The 21891-nt window shown below is 30.8% G+C and overlaps 1 protein-coding gene across 1 annotated transcript; it reads right to left on the bottom strand.

The window, feature by feature from the left end:
- Window positions 1–7916: 7916 nt before the first annotated feature.
- Window positions 7917–20680, bottom strand: LOC140434686 (tetratricopeptide repeat protein 37). The gene is made up of 3 exons (XM_072523123.1): window positions 17878–20680; window positions 15377–15606; window positions 7917–8969 (listed from the first exon to the last, which is right to left on the bottom strand). Exons 1-3 carry the CDS (start codon window positions 20538–20540, stop codon window positions 8017–8019), a joined length of 3846 nt encoding a protein of 1281 aa, XP_072379224.1. The 5' UTR covers window positions 20541–20680; the 3' UTR covers window positions 7917–8016.
- Window positions 20681–21891: the final 1211 nt, after the last annotated feature.

The raw sequence follows: 21891 nt of genomic DNA, 5'->3' as shown, positions 1-21891 counted from the left end.
ATATATTCCCGATTCAACTACTGAAATCTCTAATACAAATGTAATTATAGAGTTTACTAAATAGCTTTTAATATTTATTATTTTCTGATACTGAATAATTTTTCCTAGTGTAGTATCAAAAGTAATTAATTTTGACTTTGTCTGAGATTTTGCTTTCTTTATTTCATTTAAAAGTTCTACGGGATGTTCTACAGAAAAAGGTATATTTTTGCAAAAGAGATTGCAGTTTCCACTTTTTCAAAAATATAGTAGATTGTGTTGGAAAGCAAAGTAATTTGATTAAATTTGACTTTGACTAAATGACTGAGTATGTGTGTACAAACCTACTTTATTTAAAAAACACTAATTTATTCTCTATAGCTACCATTATTATTGTTAAATCGATTGTTTGAAAAACTTGGACGATTTTGAAAAATTCTGATTTAGAGAGTAATCATTTCTATTTGGAAATAGAAAGTGTGAATTATTATTTGAATTTCTATTAGAATTTTTATGAGAACGAGAATTATTAAAATTTGAGAGTCTTATATTATTACTTCCATTTTTGTAGGTAATAAAATTTTCCTCTTCTTTAGCGAAAGCCATTGCTTGCTCTATGGAATCAGGATTCTTTAATCTGAATCCTAACTGCATGTGATAATGAAGGCCATACAAGTTTTAAGACAATGATCTTAATTGTTGTTTTCAGATTTTAAGAACAATTTGTGACGTTTCTGACTGTCAGTTTGTTGGATTTTTTGCTGTTTTTTTTTGTCCTGTTTTTGTATTTAGAAGTTATTTATATTATACAAACAGTTGTTTTCACAACTAATTTTATTTTGGAGTTTGCAATTTTATGGTAAGTGTACTTTTTTTGCCATTATTATACATACAAAGTTAACCTCATTCACACAGTTAAGGAATGATTTTATTTAAATTTCCGCAAAAGTGAAAGAAATGACGAAAAGAAAATATTTTATTGAATTTTTTTAGATTATGCCTGGTGTGGCGAATTAAACAAACAATGAATTATTATGATAATTAATAATAATTAAATTAACACCAACTATCCTTCGATAGCCCTGGCGAGATGAATGAACTTTTACTCATAGGTGCAAATAATTATCAACATTTAAATGGTTGCAATAAACAATTAAAAATAATTTATAGGTTCAGGTAAAACTAGGTAGACTTACCGCTAATTACCATGGTTTACACTACTTTACGAAACAACGAACAAAACGAATTCAATATGAGGTTTTAATGTCAAGTTGCGTCTGTCACTCTTAACGACTCACACTCTTGTGTTTAGCGGGATGCATTCCACGAGTCCGAGCGGTACTAAAGGGATCGTAGGAATACACAGAGGACAAATGTATTGATTAGTTCACACAACCATATTTGAATTTAAACACCTCGAAAAACTCTTATTCTCACAAGCACAAGAACTCTTTTTAAATTTAATCGGGTACTTTGAATTACAAAAAAGGAATCACTGTAATGTGATTCAACGCGCCTAATTCTCTAGTGCTGCGCGCGCAGCGGACCGATCATGTTTGAGTGGGAGAGAGACGCAAGGCATTCGCCGGTCCGGCGGGCCTCTCTCTCGTTCGGTGACTCATCGTAACAGACGTGAGCGGGCGTTACACTTTTTCATGAGTGACTCCGAGCCACAACCTAATTTAAGACGTTGTCACGTCAAAAAGTACAATTTTCAAATGTGCAGTATTACTGTCAACGCCACTTAAGTTGGCGAGGTGCACAAACCCAAAATTGAAGTCCGCTTAGGGTGGATTCGGTGGTTGTCATCAGTCTCCTCCCAGTAGTCAGGTGCGTAACACAAAAGTGAAGTGCGGCTGTTATTTTCAGACTTCTTATTATTTTGAATAGTTAAGTGTGTTTGTGACAGTATCTTTAAATGATGCCGTTAGAAAGTAATAGAAAGACTAATTCTGTTATTAATGGACAATCTCGTGAGATCATATATAATGTGTTTAATTATTTCAAAAATTTTAAGCTCGAAGCAGATACCTTGAAAACTGTGAAAGAAACAACAGCTAAGTTTGTACAATAAATTAATTTTAATTCGCTATCAAATGAACTGATGAGTGGAGAAAACGATGTGACCATGTCATTAAGAAGGAAGATGAATACATGTACAGCGAGATAGTGGTTGATAACGCCATGGAAATAGCTCCTATTATTATAAATATTAACAGCGAATCTTCCAGTACAGAGTTTAGTTTTATTTGTTAATTAAATTCAGTCATAATTATTATTTTGTATGTATGTTAAATTAAAGAGATACGGATATAAACCAGTGGCTTTCTTTTTAAATTGACTAAAAAAATAATAACAATTTCATCTTTCTAATGATATATTAAAGCTTGCGAAAAAATATTACTACTTTTTTAATTGTGTAATAATTATTTCAACTATACCGTTACGCCACTGAAACTACTTATCAGAAATTGTAAACCAATAGGAGAATCATGAGGGGTAAACATAATCTATTTCTCAGTGACGTTGTGCGTATTCCGTCGCCAAGTTAACTGGCGTTTGGTGTATATAGCTTAATGATGACTAGCATAAATATATATCATTATATTATTTTTTGCATTTATTATGTAACAAAATGTTTATAATTAGGAACTTTTAATTTTTGGTTTTTTTAATTTTAATTAAAAATATTGATAATATTTTAACTTTGTTTTAGAGGGTAGCAGCTTCACCTAAATTAGCGAGAAAAACAGTATACAATATACGAAAAAGATAAAAAAAAATCCTGTTTTATCCTAAGTACATACACTATGGCTTTATCTTCTCCTGCAAAGATCAGACCACTTTTAAAAACGAAAACTACTGATTTACCTGAGGACAATAACATGGAAATTCGAAATACAATATATAATATGTACCAGAATAGTAAGTAAACCAATTTTCTATTGAGAATTACGAGTACCTAGGACTTAAAATAATATAGTATAATGTATTAAAATAAATAACTATTTAGAGAAACATTTAACCCGTGAAGTGTTGATCAATGAACTGCAGGCTAAATAAATTGTTTCTACAAGTAAAACATCCTTGAGTAGAATATTAAAAGATTTGGGCTTTAAATTTACAAATGACGATCATTGAAGATCTTTAATTGAAAGAACTCATACCTATCGCAGAACAACGAGCGTGTTTATTACGTAAATACAGGAAAACAGAACTAGTACATATCCATTAGAAGTTTTATTTTTCGACGAAATGTAGATTTTTGTAGAGGAAATAAAATGATGTCGTTGCAGGATGACAACACCAGAAGTGTACGTAAACCAGGTAGTTGTGATGGAAAAAGATTTATTATGGTTGATGCCCGTTCAGCAAAAGGTTTTATTTCAGAAATCAACAGTACAATATTTACTAAATGAATAAGTACACAATTACTTCCTAATTTAGCACACCCATCTTTGATTGTCATGGACAACGCACTCTACCATAGTGAAATCATGAATAAAACAACTTCCGCTAAATGGTTAAAATCAGACATTATAGATAGGTTAAAAAAACACAACGTTAATTTTGATGAACATCAGTTAAAACCAAAGCTGTTACAATTAGTCAAGATGAATCGACAAGAAAATATATACAGTGCGTCCATAAAATAACGCATAAATTCATTATTAGCTAAATAAACAACAGTATTAGAAATTCCTGAAACAGGTCGAATTTTAATTTTAATTTACTATTTTTTCAAATTAAAATTTAACCTACATGGTGAACCACATAGTATGATTACGTCATCACCATTTTTTTAATGGAAACCCCATTTTTTTCAATTCATAGATTTTTCTTGCTGAGCTGATTCCAAAAATGTATAACAGGTTGCTTCAAGTTGGTACATGGTGGCAAAAATTCGCACGTGCGCACAGTAACGCATAAATTAATATTTTAATTTACTATTTTTTCAAATTATAATCTAATATACAGGGTGAACCACCTTCCCGTAATATTAATATCGAACCTGTAATAATTAACATTGGAGATAACAGTTCAGATTCTGAAGGCGATAAAAATGAAATATGAGAAACGAAAAACATACGTTCAAAATCTTGCAACAGTATTATTTGAGCTAAATAATCATTATTTTAAATAATTTTACTGTGACTTATTACATCAACACCCACTGTAAATATTTAATATATATATATATATATATATATATATATATATATATATATATATATATATATAATATTTATTTATTATTTATTTAATTATATTTTTTTATTGATTTAAAAATCACTAATGATATTAAAAAAATGATTAAGCTACTTCAAATGTAGCTGTAATTCTGCACAAAAATTTTAAAGCAAAACCACAGAATAATAAAGCAACTGTTATTTGCTCTTTGGCAAAACTAACATTTTATATTCTATTTATTTGATAACGGCAAATTTTATAATATAATCCGTGATCGGAGCAGTAGCCACTTTCTATATCACTTTAGCATTGCGCCCTATCTTAGCCGTACTGCACTCTCAGTGTGAATTTGACTATAGACGAATGGGATAAACGAATCTCTTCGGGAAGTAGAAAAATTAGTAAACTAAGATACGCAGATGGCATAGTTTTACTAGCAGTGAATGAAGTTGAAATGCTTACCACCGAGCAGCTAAGCCGAATAAACAAAAAAATTGAACTTCAGATCAACACCGAAAAAACAAAAATAAGATCAAGACAGGGCGAATAATAATCTACCGCATATACACTAAGTAGCGCATTTCGAAGTAGTAGACAGATTTGTATACTTGACTTAAATGAAGACACTGGTGGAAAAATCCCTATATGGAGCCGTCCATCTGGCACAGGATCGCAGCCAATAAAGACAGCAAGCTAACAACATTTAGAGTGTCACTACGCCCTGACAAGGGCTTAAGGAATGAGGAAGACATCTTTTATTCGTTCATGATACCAATTCTAGAATTTTGAACTATGAGCTGATGTGAAAACGTCATTGTTCAGCCCTATCATATTTCTTTCTTAATACTGCTCTGTATATATTTTTTCTACCAGAAGTGTGAGTTTTAGATTAGTGACACTCAATTTGGATTCCGAAACGGATTGGCAACCCGAAAAGCTCTTTTTGCCTTAAATGTACATAAACATAACGATGCAGAGACCTGAATGTAGATGTATACGCATGTTTTATTGATTACCGAAAAGTATTTGAGTGAGTTAACTATAAAAAATTCTAAGAATAACAGAAATTGACGAACTTACCAATAACTCAGAACTATATTGGCACCAAAAGGGAACAATTGAAATAGAGCACACAATATCCGACAGTATACGAATGCGATAGTTCGTTACAGCGAAAAGTTCAGTTTAAATCTAAAGGTTTCCAAAACCAAAATTCTAGTATTTTCAAAGATACCAATAAACGAACATTTGTATACCAAGGGAAAAATAATAGAGCAAGTAACTTCAGTCAAATATTTGGGAGCAAATATCAACAGCCAGTGTAATCCAACAAAAGAAATCCTATCAAGAATCGAACAAGTAGTACCAACAATTTAGTAAATTTGAAATAATTTAATCTATTCTTCAACTAAAAGTACGACATAATATATTGCATATTATGTCTGATTGCCGTAAATCAATTAAACCGGGTTAATTTTTCTATGCACACCAGATAAAATTTCACTGAACAGCACTGGTTCCGTTTAAAACATGGCTGATTCCGTCTGCGCGTACTTATCTTGACAAGCAGAGTGGGCATTCTGATTGTTTTATTATTCTGTGCCGAGACCAAGTGCCAACTAAGTCAACTTTCAATTTTTTGAGAAGACATAACCTCAACTTTAACGGTTATGCACTATTTTCAACAAAATTTTTAAACAATATTTTTGAAAACGATTTCCGGAGTGGAAATCGAAACGTCAAAAATGTAATTTTAATTACAATCAATCGTGGCTTAATCCCATATAAATACAATATTTACCTTAAACGTGCCGCAAAAAAAAACAGCTTCAGAACGTTATCTTCCATTTATTATGATACCCATGAAATGACAGGTTCTAGAAAAAGCATAAGAACGAATATCCTTAAAAATGATAAGGGAGATATTATTACTGATGTGAAGGAAATATTGTGTCACTGGAGCAATTACATCCAAAAGCTATTTAATGTTGAAAGAGAAGAGCTTTCGTTAGAAACCACAGGGGATACCGGACCACAATATTACGGGAAGAAGTCATATAAGCCATCAAAAACATAAAAGAGGACAAAGCTACTGGACCAGATGATGTGCCCATCGAATTATTAAAACTCATTGATGAAGATGTTATTGATGTAATGGTTGAACTCTTTAATCTAATATATCAGACAATGGCTGCAATCGACCTTTGTGGCAATATCCAAAAATAAAGGGCAACATCGTGCTCAGATTACAGAACAGCTTTAATGAGTCACACACTTGGAACATTTTTGAAAACAATACACAGCAAAATTGTTAAAACCCTTGAATATGAAATTATTGACACACAATTTGCATTTAGAAATGGTATGGGCACAAGAGATTCTTTGTTCGGCTTGAATGCGCTGGCCTAAAGATGCATGGACATGAATCAGGACATGTTTTGTAAAGTCATTTGATAAGGTTCAACATAAAAAGGTTGTAGATATATTAAAAAGCAAAAATATTAAGAGTTGACAACCAGAACACTAGATATATATATATATATATATATATATATATATATATATATATATATATATATATATATATAACCACTACTCTTCAATGTCTACAGTGAAGCGGTATTTAACGAAGCGCTCTTCTGTATGTAAATAACTTGCGTTTTGCAGACGATAGAGTAATAATGACGGATAACAACAATGATTTACAGAACGTAATGCAACGCCTTAATGAATGCTGTCGTGAACACGGACTAAGGATGAATTTGAAAAAAAAAAAACTAAATGCATGATCATGACTAAATCAGCAGATGCAAACATCCAATTGATTATTGAAGATATTGCAATTGAGAGTGTGGATACCTACAAATACTTAGGAATATGGATAACATCAAATGCAGACCAAACCAAAGAAATTAAGACGCGTACTGAAATAGCACGTGCATAATTCGTTAAACTTAAAGTTTTTTTTTGTTTTAATATAAGGTTAGGACTACGCCTAAGGATGCTTCAGTGTTACGTATTCAGTTCTCTTCTTTATGGCTTGGAAGCATGGACATTGAAACAAGTGCATCTGAATAAGTTGGCTGCCTTTGAATTTTGGTGTTACAGAAGAATCCTACAAATATCATGGACTCAAAGAATGTCAAACGCAGATGTTACTAGAAGAATAGGAAATGAAGCTGAAATAATATTAACTATCAAAAGAAGAAAACTTGAGTATTTAGGACATGTGATGGAAAAATACTCATTATTGCAAGTTATTATGCAACGCAAAATTTGAGAAAAACGAAATGTGGGAAGACAAAGAATATTGTGGCTTAAGAACTTAAGGGAAAGATTTGAATTCAGTAATGCGGAAGTATTTAGAGGGGCAGTCAACAGGGTCCGCATAGCCATGATGATTTCCAACCTTCGATAGAAGATGGAACTTGAAGAAGAAGACCCATTCTTCAAATCACGAAACATTTACCAGCTTGTAAAAATCAAGTGGGTTGTGTTTTTGGAGTCACTTGATAGGTTCCAAAAAATATTCTATCTTCGATCATTTATAGGAAACTTCGGATATGGCCAAGCATATTAATTTCAACTTCAGCATTTATTAAATATTTCTTAGTTGAGTTATGTAAAATGCTTCTATATGCTAACACGATTGTGGCCTTGTTGGAATTGCTCTTCATATTATATCTAACAATGATGCAACACCAATTTTCTCTGGTATACTTTTACCAATATAAAAAAAATGAATAAAACCTTATAGACTTTAATTAAAATAAAAAATTAATGCAATATAAATACAATTAAGTCATATACTATTTATATATAAATATAATGTTATACAGTACCTAACTAACCTAAAGTTTTTTTTATTTTCTTAAGCCAATTTATCAGTAATTCGGATGGATTTAAATTCGTCACATGGTCAAATATGCTTGAAACGAATTCCTTGGAGCATCGATTTTTATCCTTGATTAAAGCCGCTAAAAGTACAGCCCAGCCATCAACCAAATTTGGATAACAATAAATAGCTTTTTGCGCTGATATCAGTACACTTTTTATGTCACCTGCCAGTAGATGTCCTAGTGATATACATCCCAAAATTTTTGTAATGTTCATATTAGATTGTCCGAGTTGGAAAGCAATTTCAGAACACTTTACAGCTGCTTTAGCCCTCTTATGTTCACTTTTAACTCTTAAAATGGTTATTGCTAGTACAAGCCAAATATTCGCATTATCAGGATGTCTATGAACTAATTTTGAGATTTCTTTGACAGCTTTATCAGGTTTTTCTTCCCTTAAAAATTTTAAACATAATAACACCGCATAATGTGGAAGACAGTCTTTATTATCTTTTAAGTGTTCTAATTCTTTTAATACCAGCTCTGCCAGTTCAAAATCCCTGTGGATCAAACCCAAAGCTAATGTTGCGTAGAGACCCCAAGGAGATGGCGGTTTCAACTGTATACTTTGAAATAAAAGAGTTTTAGCTCCTTCCAAACCCTGAAACATGTATGCCATTGATGCTAATGCTACTAATAATTCTGATTGATGAGATTGTTCCTCAGTTAACCAATGTAAAGCTTGATCATAGGCAGCATACGATTCTTCATAATGTTGACTTTTGAATAATGCTAAGGCCAAACCACTACCAGAACTAAAGGTAGCTGCTTCTACCTCTTGAAAGATATTTATGGCTTGAACATACTTCTCGTGTTTTGAAAGTAATCTACCGTAATTTACTCTGGTCAAGTCTCGCTGATTTGGAGAACAATCATATGCGTTCTTGAAAGCTTCCAAGCTGCCTAAAATTATGTTCAAAAAATTGTTAGTAAAACATAAATAAATATACATAAATGTGTGTGTGTTATTGAAAATCAAACCCCGTTACAAATTAAACTGAGATAATTGGCTAATAGTATAAAAACATTTTATAAAACGTGTTTATATTGTTTACACAATCGAATTTAGGTTAAAAAGTCATGTTTATTAAAAATAATCTTTAGTAATGGAGAAAAATGTTAACAAAATTAAATAAAACTCAATAATATGAAATAATAAAAAAAAGGAAATATGTGCTCAAAATTAGAACCAAAAAATCTATTATACCAACTCAATAAAATAAAGAAAATATAAAATATAAAAAAATATGAAATAGATTTTAAACAAAATTTAATACTCCTTCGAGGTCCTCGTCTCTTATATCTATGAATTCTTGTGGCTTATTTTCACAAGCAGTTTCATTTTCAGATTGATCTGAAGTTATATTAGTCAGCAATATATTCTTATAAAACATTAGTTCTTCAAAAATTTGCCATTGGTCCCCGTAGTGTTTTGTAAGCAAAGTTATGAGGTCGTATTTAAACGTTTTCCAGGCTTCATAAGCGTATCTAGGTCGTTCCTGTATGATATTTCGCCTCTAATTGTGATTGTAGCTTTAACTTGGTTATTAGTATTCTTTTGCATTTATTAATTTGAAAATGCCAGGCCTGTGTTGATTTGAGAACCTCTTTGCAATGCTCTTTCCAGTCACAAATAGGAATATCTGCCATTAACCGATATATGATCGCGTGTTGTTGCATTATGTTTATATATTGTTTAGGATCTACAATGTTTTCTATTTTTCTGATGTGTTTTTCTGTGAGGGCAAATATGCGGTCCGAAGGTAGGAATGAATGCCCAGTTACGGGAAAAATAAGGTGAACCTTGGTTATACCACTTTGTACAGTACTTAACCATTTCATTACCATGCAGATAATCATTGAGTTTTTATTTTGTGCTCCGCAACCATCTGCATGGTACTTATGACAGTGCTATACGCTAGAACAAATCTCATTTGAACCTTTACCTGACTCATTTTCTGTCCACATATAAGATCTTACTATTTGATATTCAGTGGCGAGTGAGATGAGCCTATGAAAACAGTAAAATTATAAAGGTATAACTGATGTGAATAATATGTGACTTGATCGGGCATTTTTTGGAGAGGAAGATTTTTTCGTCTCCTATCAAACGATAAAATGCTTTAGCCCTTAATTTATGAATACGATGTTGTGTTATATATAAACTCCTGTTTTTTAATTTTTGATTGTTCTGCTTTTCTTGCCTCGCCAAGTTGCAAGCATGTTGAGCAAACATCCTTTCGTGGACTACCAAAACCAATATTAAAACGAGTATTGAAAACGTTACGAAACATGCCTTCTTTTACTGCCAGATCTGCAGGAGCTTCTTTATTGTACATTTTAAGTAACTTTCTTTTATTTAAATCCGAATTTTTTCTTAGTCGACTCCTCTTTGTAGCTGTGACCAAAATGTTTTTGAGAATAAAATTATCCTTCTTTAATTTTTACGAGCATCCCTTTTCCGAGCTGCCGTCAGTACCCCAAAATTTCTTAATTTTTTAATTTTAATTAAATACATAAAAAAATTAAATCAAACCAGCCCAGAAATTAATTGTTTCTGGATATTGTGTATGAATCTCCTTCATCCAGTGCGGATTTCAATCTGACCAGTATCCAGAATTATGCCTGTTCAATAACCATTTAAACATAATGTGGCTTCATCACTGAATACAACAAAATCTAAAAAGTTGTGTTGCGTCTTTATTTTCTCTGTTACCATTTCACAAAATTCTAATCGGCGATCAAAATCATCTTCAAATAGTTCTTGGTGAACCTGAATTTTGTATGGATGAAATTTATTTGCATGTAAAATGGACTCATTTTTCTGATAAATTTGCCATTATTCTTTTACTTTTTAAAGTCTGTATCAATTTTAAATAATCAGTTTGACAGTTGGAAGAGATAGAAAAGATAGAAAAATAATAATGTTGTTGTTTATTATCTCAATGCCTACTAATATTTTTGTCTTATGTTATGGAGCTACCGTCAAATTCATAGCAGATGTGCGTGAATTAGCGGTAACACATTGTTACCACACTTTCACTGTAATTCAGTTCAATTGAATACTTTTAACAAAGTTTTTTCAGTTATTTGGTTAATTATTTATTATTGCGTCAAGCTATTATCATTTTTGAAAAGAAGATGAAATAACCTTTTTTTGACATATACTTAACCTACGTTGCTATTTAAAAAAAAATCAAGATGGCGGCGATACTGGAAACAATGACGTCATACAAACTTGAGTTATCTTGTAAAACATGCAGAATATAATGCTAGTATCCCAAAATTTCATAATTTTAAGTTTATTCCTTTCAAAGATAAAACTGCTGCCAGACCTTTTCGCCACCCTGTATATACATACATATATATATATATATATATATATATATATATATATATATATATATATATATATATATATATATATATATATATATAATTTAGTATTTCTTGGGTTTAGGTTCAATATTGAACCTAAACCCAAGAAATACTAAATTTATATTAAATATGGTACGGTTCAAGAAACTCAAAACTAATATATATATATATATATATATATATATATATATATATATATATATATATATATAATATAGTCATCTCTTTTTTGTTAACAAAAAAACACGGTTGAGTTTACCGAAAGTACAAGCTGAATATAGCCGCAAATGTCAAAAATATTTCGGTTTGGTAGTGTTGGCATGTTTTTATAATGCATATTGTATGCTTCAAATATAAAGAGATAAAAGTTTTAAAAAGTACATTTTGATTATATTATTTTATGAATTTTTCTGTAATTTTTAATTTATGTGAAGCAAAAACGAGTAAATATTTGTCCTTTTCGAGATTAATTGCAAACATCTGTTGTAATCTGGCAACTGCTGATTTGACGATTGCCAAATCTATCCCCTAATCTACCAAAGGGTAATTGCTAAAAAAATTTCTAATAATTAACTGCAATTAATCTACAAAGAAACAAATATTTACTCATTGTTGTTTTATATAAATCAAAAATTGCAGAATTCATAACATGATATAAACAAAATGTACTTTTCTAAAACTTTATCTCTTCATATTTGAAACATACAGCATCTACATTATAATAATATGCCACCACTGCTATACCGATATTTTATGTTCCATGTTTGACATTTGCAGTCATAATCAGCTTGAATTTTCGGTAAACTCAACCAAAAACACTATAATCACGACCATAAAATTATCTGCTCAAAATCCCTTTTTAGTGCAGACCAGATCTGTTACATAAATAGCGTAAATTGGTTGTAGACTTTAGTGTGTCAGACTTGTGTGTCATTTCTACAAACTTTGAATTTGTAGAAATGATTCTGATGTATTATAAATATGTTCTAAGAAAAATTCAGAAAAATAGTATTCAGAAAATGTTTTATAACGAAAAGTCGATGTTACAGACATCTATTTTCAACCTATTATCATGGAAAGTATCAAATCTAAGGCCCGCTTGCCATTATGCTAATTTCAGTACTGATTTCAATATTAAAAATATTAGTATGAAAAATATGTGTTTGTGTTTGCAACTACATATCTTAATTTTAATTAGCATGTAGGCATGCATTCTACCAATTTTGTATTGATAACCTAACAATGAAGTTTGTTTTATGAATAGAGTATAGTCCGTTCCAAACCCTTCTTTTAGTGAGTCATAGTTGATCGAATTCTCTCTAACGCATTAAGCCAGAAGTGACAGAAAAAATCATGAGTCTGTGATTATTATACATAGAACTAAGAAAATTATGTATCGTTCACGGGTATTTGCATATTAAAGCGAATTCTACTTACGGATGTATAATTGGTTGGAGTTTAGAATACGCTAAATAGATATCCAATCAATGATGCGCATAAATATAATTTGACGCAGATGATCTCGATCGTGACAGTACTTTCACAATGTCAACTGATAAAATGATAATTGTCATTCCAGGTTAATATTTTTAGACATTTTACAGTGAAAATTTGATTTTGTATTTATTGTCATAAAAATATTTTAAATATGCCGAGATATACCGAGAATGAACAAAGAGTTAAAATTATTAAATTATTTTCAATTAGAAAAACAGGTTGGGCTCCGGAAAATTCTTACATTTTCTGCTTTGCTGAGTAAATAATCTATTATATGATTTACTAATCATATATGATAGAATAATAACCAAGCTTTTAAATCCATTTTGAAGAACTGCAATCAGTTAATTAGTTAAACCTGATAGACAAACCACAACCGTGGCTTGCATTTCTTCTATTTACCATCCCATCTTCTGATGTTGATTTATGATCTGTTTTATAATTTATGTGCTTCCTCCTTTGGCTGTATTTTCTGGGTGGATAGTGTGGTATACCTGATATCAATCAATCAAATCAATCAATATCAAAAGGCATACATCAATCTTCTATAGCAAGCACAGTTTGCAATTCTTCTTGGTGTTTCAGAAGGCCATTGGCATTCCATTCTAAAATTCTTACGTGTCTAGCCATTTTTGATTTTAAGAATCGCTACTTGCGCGCGCTTTTCTAGTTTGCGATTTAAGTATATAGCTTTTCCATTTTTTCTAAAATAAGGTTAAGTGTTATGTCAATGTTTGATGCTCTGCAATTCTGATTATTTTTTTCAGTGTTATTGCAGTAGTTCTTCCTGCAGTTACCTGACTCTATTGTCTTCTGCTCTGATCATTAGTTTGGGTATGCTCGAGTTTTTTTTAGTTCTTGGGCTATTTTTTTGATTGTCCAGGCAGAATAGGTTTTCTCATTTGCTTGTTTTTCATTTTTTTGAAGTTCCTTGGCGACTGTGCATCCACGATAATTAGCTGGATGACCTTCGCCGCAGTGGACGCATTTTGGAATGGCATTTTTTGGTTTATCATATTCTCTGGTGCTGTGGTTTCTAATACATCTCACATATCGAGGTTGCTACGCACAGTAATTTTGGGTATGCCCATAGGCTTGGCATTTTTTACATTGGGGAATTAATTGATTATTCTTTAGCGAGACAATTTCCACTCCCATTCCCATAACATCCGTAATGCCAAATATTTTACTGACATCTTCGTCTTGTCTAAACGTCAGAATGAACATGTTTAATGTTTGTTTGGTTTTGTATTTTAGCTTGGAGTAGCTGCTAGAATTTTGTAACCTCTATTCCTTAAGTGTTGCTCTATTTTCTCATTGGAGAAAGAATGATTTTGAGAAGAGTTTTTTGCCATTATTTTAATAGTGCGATTCTGCTTATTCTCATAGCTATGCCATAAGTAGTTTCTTTCTTTTAGTAAGGCAGCTATGATTCTGTAAGCATCGCTATCTTTTGCATTGATTTTAATATTCTCATTATTAATTACTTTTATTTGTAATTTTTTAATGCGGCTGTAAGTTCATCGTGTAATTGATTGAAGTCTTTGATGCCTTTCACTGTAATTGGTGGTGACAATACAGCTTTTCTAGTAAGTATTTTGTTTCAGTTAGAGCACGTTGTGGCAGTGATAGAGATGTATCCATTTTTTTTATTGTTTCTTGATTTTATGCGTGTCTACTCTGTTTCACTAGCTAATTCCTCTTCGTCAGTCTCATATTCAATCTTCTTCTTCAGATTCAACCTTCTTTTCTTTAACTGTTTCTAACTGCTACATTATTTTGATCAACTCATTATTTTGAGATTGCAATGCTGTCATTTGCTGTTGTAATTTTTTCACATTTACATACATCGCTTTGTTCTCATTCTCTGCTTTATGCCATTCATTATACAAGACCTGTTCGTTCTATAATCTGTTATAATTTTTTTGGAATAATGCATTATTTGTTTGTATTAATGCGGCTTCAGTAGTAGTCGACTGTCGGTAAATGAAATGTATAAAATGTAACTAAAATTCTTGTACTATTACTTACATATAAAATACGTTATTTTTGTGGTAGCCTGATAAACTGCTACATAATTGGTGCCCAACGTTTTCTTGCTAAAAGGTTGAAAAAGAGGTCTATAACTTCGATTTATGTTCTGAAATTTTTCTCGAATTTCCACTTCACTGAAATTTTTCAAATGAAACATATTCAATTTTAGTTATAAATAAACTCCCAGAGATATTTCAATAAAAATCCAAGATTCAACTAACCACAACCGATCCTAAACAGATTCCGACTGGGCTATTAAAATCTTAAAACAAAATCGATTCTCGAATATTTTGTCAGAGATGCCATCATTTCAGTCAAATTTGAATAATTTTGAACATCATCGAGAATAAATATTATAACATAACATTTGTAAATATGTTTTACTATAAATAATTACATACCTATATTTAGTTTCAATCGCTCCTTTAAAATACCAAGCAGTGTCCAAGCACATCCATCCTTATCATTGTTTTCTGTGTACCAAGTCATAGCATCACAAGCTACAGGTATAGCATGCATTTCTTCTATAGAATAACTTAAAGTCTTCTGCGGAGCTTCCAGTAAACTTCGACACACCCAATGTGCATAGCCAATTGCTCCTTGTTGATGATGACTGAGTTGCACACTATGCCTACAAAAAATGATACTAATAAATATTAAAATTAACAATGATATAAAAAACTTCGAAGTATATATAACACATTTTTGAACAAATATATTTATATTGGACTCATATAGAATGTTAAACACATCCTTACAATGTCTCATCTGAACCTGAAAATAATAATGTCTAACTATTCATATTCGGAGTAGGATGTAGAATATAAAATCGGAGTTCATTTCTACCAAGTTGAGTGTACCATAAGGTAGTCTAAACTACATCTTATAAGTTATAAAAATAACCAAAAAAGGTTATAGGACATGGTCTGGAAATATTTCTTTCTCACGTTACGTGTGCGCCTATGGCAGCTGTTCTCAAACGCGATACATTGTATCAATAATTCTAGACCACAGTGCAAGAAATAATTCTAGACCAGCGCCAATTTAGCCGGTCTATCTATCTATACAGCCCTTGCTGTCCAATTTTGGACATAGGCCTCCTCTACCTTCTTCCACGTCTCTCTATTGTAGGCAGTTTGTATCCACTTCGGGCCTGCGTGTCAATTTAGTCGGTAATTAATGTATTGTTACAATACACCGGCTGTGAAAGCCTAAATTGCTTGATAAAACGTATTGAAAACTATTGCGAACAGTAGGCTGATTGACCTAATGATGTCATAAATGCAGCTTATCAGATACACTCATTCAAATTTGAATTAAAAACAACTGTAAACCTCATTCCATGCATAGCAAACAATGAAGATTTTCTCTAATGAATATGAAACACTTAAAATATCTGAAAAAGACAATTAACTCATACAATTAACTCATACATTCTTAAATTTAAGTTGTTACAGGTGTTTGACATCAAAAGAGAACCTAATAAACAATAAGTATAAGTTCCTAATTAAATATTCACTTCCTGTTTATCAGATCAGTTAATAAAACACCTTATGGCTAAACTGACAATTAGACAGACACAGACAAGCTGAAAATATGTTAGCCAAAGTAAATGAAAATACTGCAGTAAGCATATTTAGAAATGGTCTAAAGAATGAAAAAATTGTTTTCTTTTAGAATAAAATCATAAAAGAAAGTAATCATACATTTTAAGCAGAAACAATGTTAACAAGGAAGTAGAGATCCTTCGTCAAAAAGAAACTTCAGAAATATACCACATCGACGGAAACTATGGAGGTGGCAGAAAAAATAACACATATGGATACAAGAATCACTTAAATAGGAAAAGAGTAGAACAAAGAAACAATAATATCCGAAATACAGATGGAAATGTCAGACAACAATATTTCATTATTATATTTTAGGTTTTAGAACATGCAGAACTTTTTATAAAGAATAATGTTTTTCATAAGAAATGTTTCCCATATGGTTGTGACTTAATTGAACACACTATATATATATATATATATATATATATATATATATATATATATAATCTTACAATAGACATGCATAATAAAATCCCAAAATTAAGGTGATTTGGACATAAGGAAAGAATGGCAGTTGAAATGTTAGCAGAAAACTATAACTAAATTAACAATAAGAAAATATAAAAAAGCGGAAATAGACTAAGGTGGAAAACTGAAAATCAACAGAGATTTAACCCTTTTGTGACAGGAAACCACCCAAGTCAAATACATAGAGGATTTGTTTACATATGGGAAATTAAGGTAAATTCAAGTAAATAATTCATCTACAAGTAAAATTGCGCGGTATAGCAAGTTGTATTTTATCAGTGATAATTGTATGTCTTTTACTTTGTCAATGATATCCCATTACATGCAATTTGATTACCTTTTTATGTTTATTTAAGTGTTGTTTAGTTTATAACAAAAAATCTGTGATCAATAAATCTGTATACCAAGTGTAATTCAATCTACCTCAACACAAATTTATGAAGGAACAACAAAATATAATATATTTTTGACAGAGTAGGTTCAAAGTTTCAAAATGGGAAACAACCTGAGTGGGAAGCACTGTTCGTGTCCATCCAGTAGACCACATCCTAGTAAACAGTGCTGTACTGAAAGGATTAAGGAAGCTGGACAACTTAAATTGGCAAAGGAATGCACAAACACGAACAAATGGAGGCACATTATTTGACAGACAATAATACTTACTAATGTCAACTTGGAAATATGTATAAGAATCAAAGATAAAATATTGTGGTGAGCAACTTGGAAAGTCTATATCAAAGTAATAATAAAATTAAGTATAGTAGAGTTTTCTATTATTAATAAATGTTTTATTAAAAATTCCAATAATAAAATTGATCACATACCTAAAAAGATCCATAGCCTCTTCAACTCCCATAGTTTCTGCTATTAATGCTTGTCCTATCCAATTATTAACATAATTTGGATCTGACCTTTGACCTTGTGCAAATGCTTTATTTGCCAATTTAATATCTCCTACAATAAAATACAAAACCCCTAAATTTCCCCATGAGACTGGATTATTATTTTCAATAGTAACAGCCTTAATAAAATAATGTTGTGCTAGGGCATAATTTGGAGGTGTCTGCTCCATAGCAATATTACCAAGTAAATTCCAGTGTTGCCAATGTTTGGGGTTAGACATTGCACAATGTTTTGCTGCAGTCATTGCATATGATAAAAGCATGTCTTTATCATTCTTATTTTCGGTACACTTAGCATGCTTTAAATAACAGGATGCTAGATCATGCCACAATAAATAGTTTTCATTCAAAGATATAGCCTTACAGTAACAAGTAGTAGCTAAATGGAACAAATCCTCTCGTTCTATTTTATCTTTTCCTTCTACAAGTTCCTGGGTTACATTTAAATAACAATGATTATCAGGCAAATTAGTAATAAAAACACACACATCAGCTATAATCTTCCATAAACATGAAAATAACTTATTTTGTTTTATAGCTAATGTTATATAGTTTAATGCATTTTGTAAATGATCTCTTACTGTTCCTAAACGCTGATCTCTATAACATTCTTTAGCTTGATACAAATAAGTTTCTGATAAACCCTTTAAAGCTGGCAAGCATTGTTGATTAGTTAAAATTATATCTTTAAATTCTGCACAGGCTTCATCATACAAACCCATTGTTTTCTTTATATTAGCTATCTGTAAACAAGGATATAATGTATTTTCTGTGTATTCCAAGGATTTTTCATAACATCTCAAAGCTGATACATATGATCCTCTAGCAAAGTATGCATCTGCTAAACATTGCCAACAATTGGTATTTTCTTTTTCTACCCTCACTACAAACTGTAATTTTTCTATAGCTTTTGAATAGTTTTCCTGTTCTAAATAACACAAACCTAGTTGCAGCCAAGCCCAACAATTTTTTTGGTTGATGGTCCCAACAGTTATTGCTTCAAGCAAATTTTGAGTAGAATCCCATTTCTTTAATATTGTATAAATCTTGCTAAGTTTTTCTACTATTTCTTGAGAGTTTTTATTCAAACTGAATGCTTTTTCATAACACCTTCTTGCTTTATCAAAATCTTCTATTTGTTGATAATAATTTCCTAAATTGATAAAGCAAATATAATTGTTTGGATCACATTTTGAAGCTTTTAGAAAAGGTATGAGTGACTTTTTATAGTCTTTAAGTGTCCAATAAATTAAGCCAATTTCCACAAACCACTCAGACATATTAGGTGTATCAGATTCTAAAAGACTTAAAGCTTCATCAAATTTCATTTGCTTTTTACACAATTTTGCCTTTAAAAATCTGGCACTTAGTTCATTTTGGCTTTCTAAATTTTCAAGTAATGACTGAGCAACTGGATAATTTTTTAAGTTAATAAAAGCTAATATTATATTTTCTAAATTTTCACTTTTAAGTTTATCTAAAGTATTTTTATAAATTTCTACAGCTTCTATCCAGTCACTTTCATTTTTAGACTTTGACAATATTTTTAAATGTGAGTCTGTTAATATATTATCTAAAATACTATTTGTATATTTTGTAGACTTTAGTAGTTTAGTTGCAGATAAATAAGCTTGCATAGCATCATCATTATGATTTAATTTATAACAAATATTCATTAAAAACACCCAAGCATGAACAAGTCCAGGTCGTAACTTACAAACTTCACTTAAAATGTCTTTACAATCTATCAGCTTATTATCTAAAAACAGCTGAATGCCTTTTGTAAATAACCCAATTGCATTTTTTGGTTCTAATAATAATAATTGAGGAAAATATTCTTTTATTTTATTGGTAAATTTCTCCACTAATTTTGATTCCTCCACAAACAATTGATTATATACTTTACATAACCAAACTAGAGACATAATATCATTTTCAAAAAATGCATGCACTTCTTCTGCAACTTCAAATACTTCTTCATATTTATGTTGTCGATATAGTAAATTTATATAGGAAGAAAAATATTCAATACTTCTATAGTCTCGTAACTTTAGCAATTCAGAAAAACATGTTTCAAAGACAGCTAGCAACTCACGTGGAGTATCTTTTAAAGTTACATAAAATTTAGCCAAAATGTCAAACATTTTATGAGAGTCAGATCCTAATTTTGTGGAGCAATTAAAAACAGCATTTGTTATGTCAACCATATTGTTATTGTTCTGAAATATACACAACTTTTCAGAATATTCAAGTATTTTTTTTGTATTTGTTTCAACTTTGAGGGCCGAAAGGTATGTGTCTACTAGTTTATTTTTAGCTTCATCAGATTCCAATTTTTCATAATATATCACCAATCCATTCCAAGCTAAAGGATTTGTGGGATTATGTTCTATAGCTTTTTGAAATGCTTTACAAGCCTGCTCTACTGGACCCACTTCTTGTAAAGCTAATCCTAGAAACACTAATGCCATATAATTGGCTTTATCTTCCCTTAAAATAGATTTGGATAACTTAAGTGCTACATCAAATTTTTTATTTTTTATAGCCTCGCGGGCTTCTTTTAATAATGCTTTTATGTCTTTCATATTTTTGATGTCTTTTGTTAAAACAACAGTTAACAATTCATTAAGATTTCTTTTTTAAATATACCATAAATTAATAACAACATTTTAAAAACTTTGACATATTTTACATTACATCTCACACTTAACCTCAAATTTAATTCTTCTTCTTTTTTTATTTTTTAGTATCTTATATTATAAAGTTAATTTATCGGTTGCAGAAGCAAGATGCAACCTCCTTAAGTCGACTTTACACTACATGATTTATCATGTGATTTGTCATATGTGTCATGCGGCTAGTCATAGCTTGTCACAGGAGAATAGGACGGTACCTATTCCGCATGATAAAATCATATGATTTTCGGTAATAATACGGGTAACACCAACATATTTATTATGATTGTGCGCTACACACTTAATATTTCGACACATATACGCTGTTTATATGATAAATCAAATAGTAATATAAATCAATAACAATGCCTGAAAGAGATACACCATGCACAAAAATATAAATTTGTATCATAACAAAAAAATAAAAGGCAAAGAGTTTACCAACAAAGTTATATTGAGGTATAGTAGTTAAAGTAAATGCACTATAACAATTTTTACTGAACAGTTAGCACGAGATAAGTTATTGCACAATTTATTACTGAATACAACAAAAAATATCTTTTTTGAAAAATAATTACAAATAATTTAGTATTCTCAAGAATAGGAAAAAAAGCAAGGAATATTATAATTGTATCTACGTCAATATTCGTCAAATAAATGATATTTATGCCTTCAGAATACGTGAACATTTACTAAGTTTTGATCGTGATCACCTCAAATCTATGCATAAAATTTATCATGAATATAACCTACACATAAAACAAATTGTTCGTAATTTATACGTATATACTATACTGATAATAGTTCGTTCGGTTAGAGCTATCCATAAATAGACAAAGTCACGGAACTAAAGTCGTAAATCAACTTCTAATGGTTTATGTAAAAATGTCGGTACTCACAATTGGATAATCTGCATTGTACTTAGCCAGCAGACAGTAGGCACAGGTAATGCTAAGGATAAAAAAGAGTGGGAGTATTGGCCGAAAAGTGTCACGCGAAAATGATACTTAAATGGCAAGGCTAGTATGGTCGTTTTTGAAACCTAACCACTTTCTCCCGACAGGAATTATAATTTCATCGAAAACCAACACCTCTGCTTTTCTTAGAAGGTAGGCAGGGTACTTGACAATAGAAAGTGATCTCTTTGTTACTAGGAAGGGTTTCTATTTAACAAAATGATAGATAAAAAGATCAGAGAACATTTGTCGAATTATTCTGTTGTTAAAAAGAGGCATGATAAATCGCTCGTTGCGTTTGGGTT

This window comes from Diabrotica undecimpunctata, chromosome 2 (assembly GCF_040954645.1).
Source record: "Diabrotica undecimpunctata isolate CICGRU chromosome 2, icDiaUnde3, whole genome shotgun sequence".
NCBI lineage: Eukaryota > Metazoa > Arthropoda > Insecta > Coleoptera > Chrysomelidae > Diabrotica > Diabrotica undecimpunctata.
The sequence above is the reverse complement of the archived record's forward strand: the minus strand, read 5'-3'. Positions and strand labels throughout refer to the sequence as shown.

Coding starts and splice junctions, on each gene's coding strand:
- LOC140434686 (XM_072523123.1), bottom strand. CDS start 20,540: ATGAAAGACATAAAAGCATTATTAAAAGAAGCCCGCGAGGCTATAAAA. Junction 15,607..17,877: donor GAGGCTATGGATCTTTTTAG/GTATGTGATCAA, acceptor CATTTTTTGTAG/GCATAGTGTGCAACTCAGTC. Junction 8,970..15,376: donor GCGATTGAAACTAAATATAG/GTATGTAATTAT, acceptor ACATAATTTTAG/GCAGCTTGGAAGCTTTCAAG.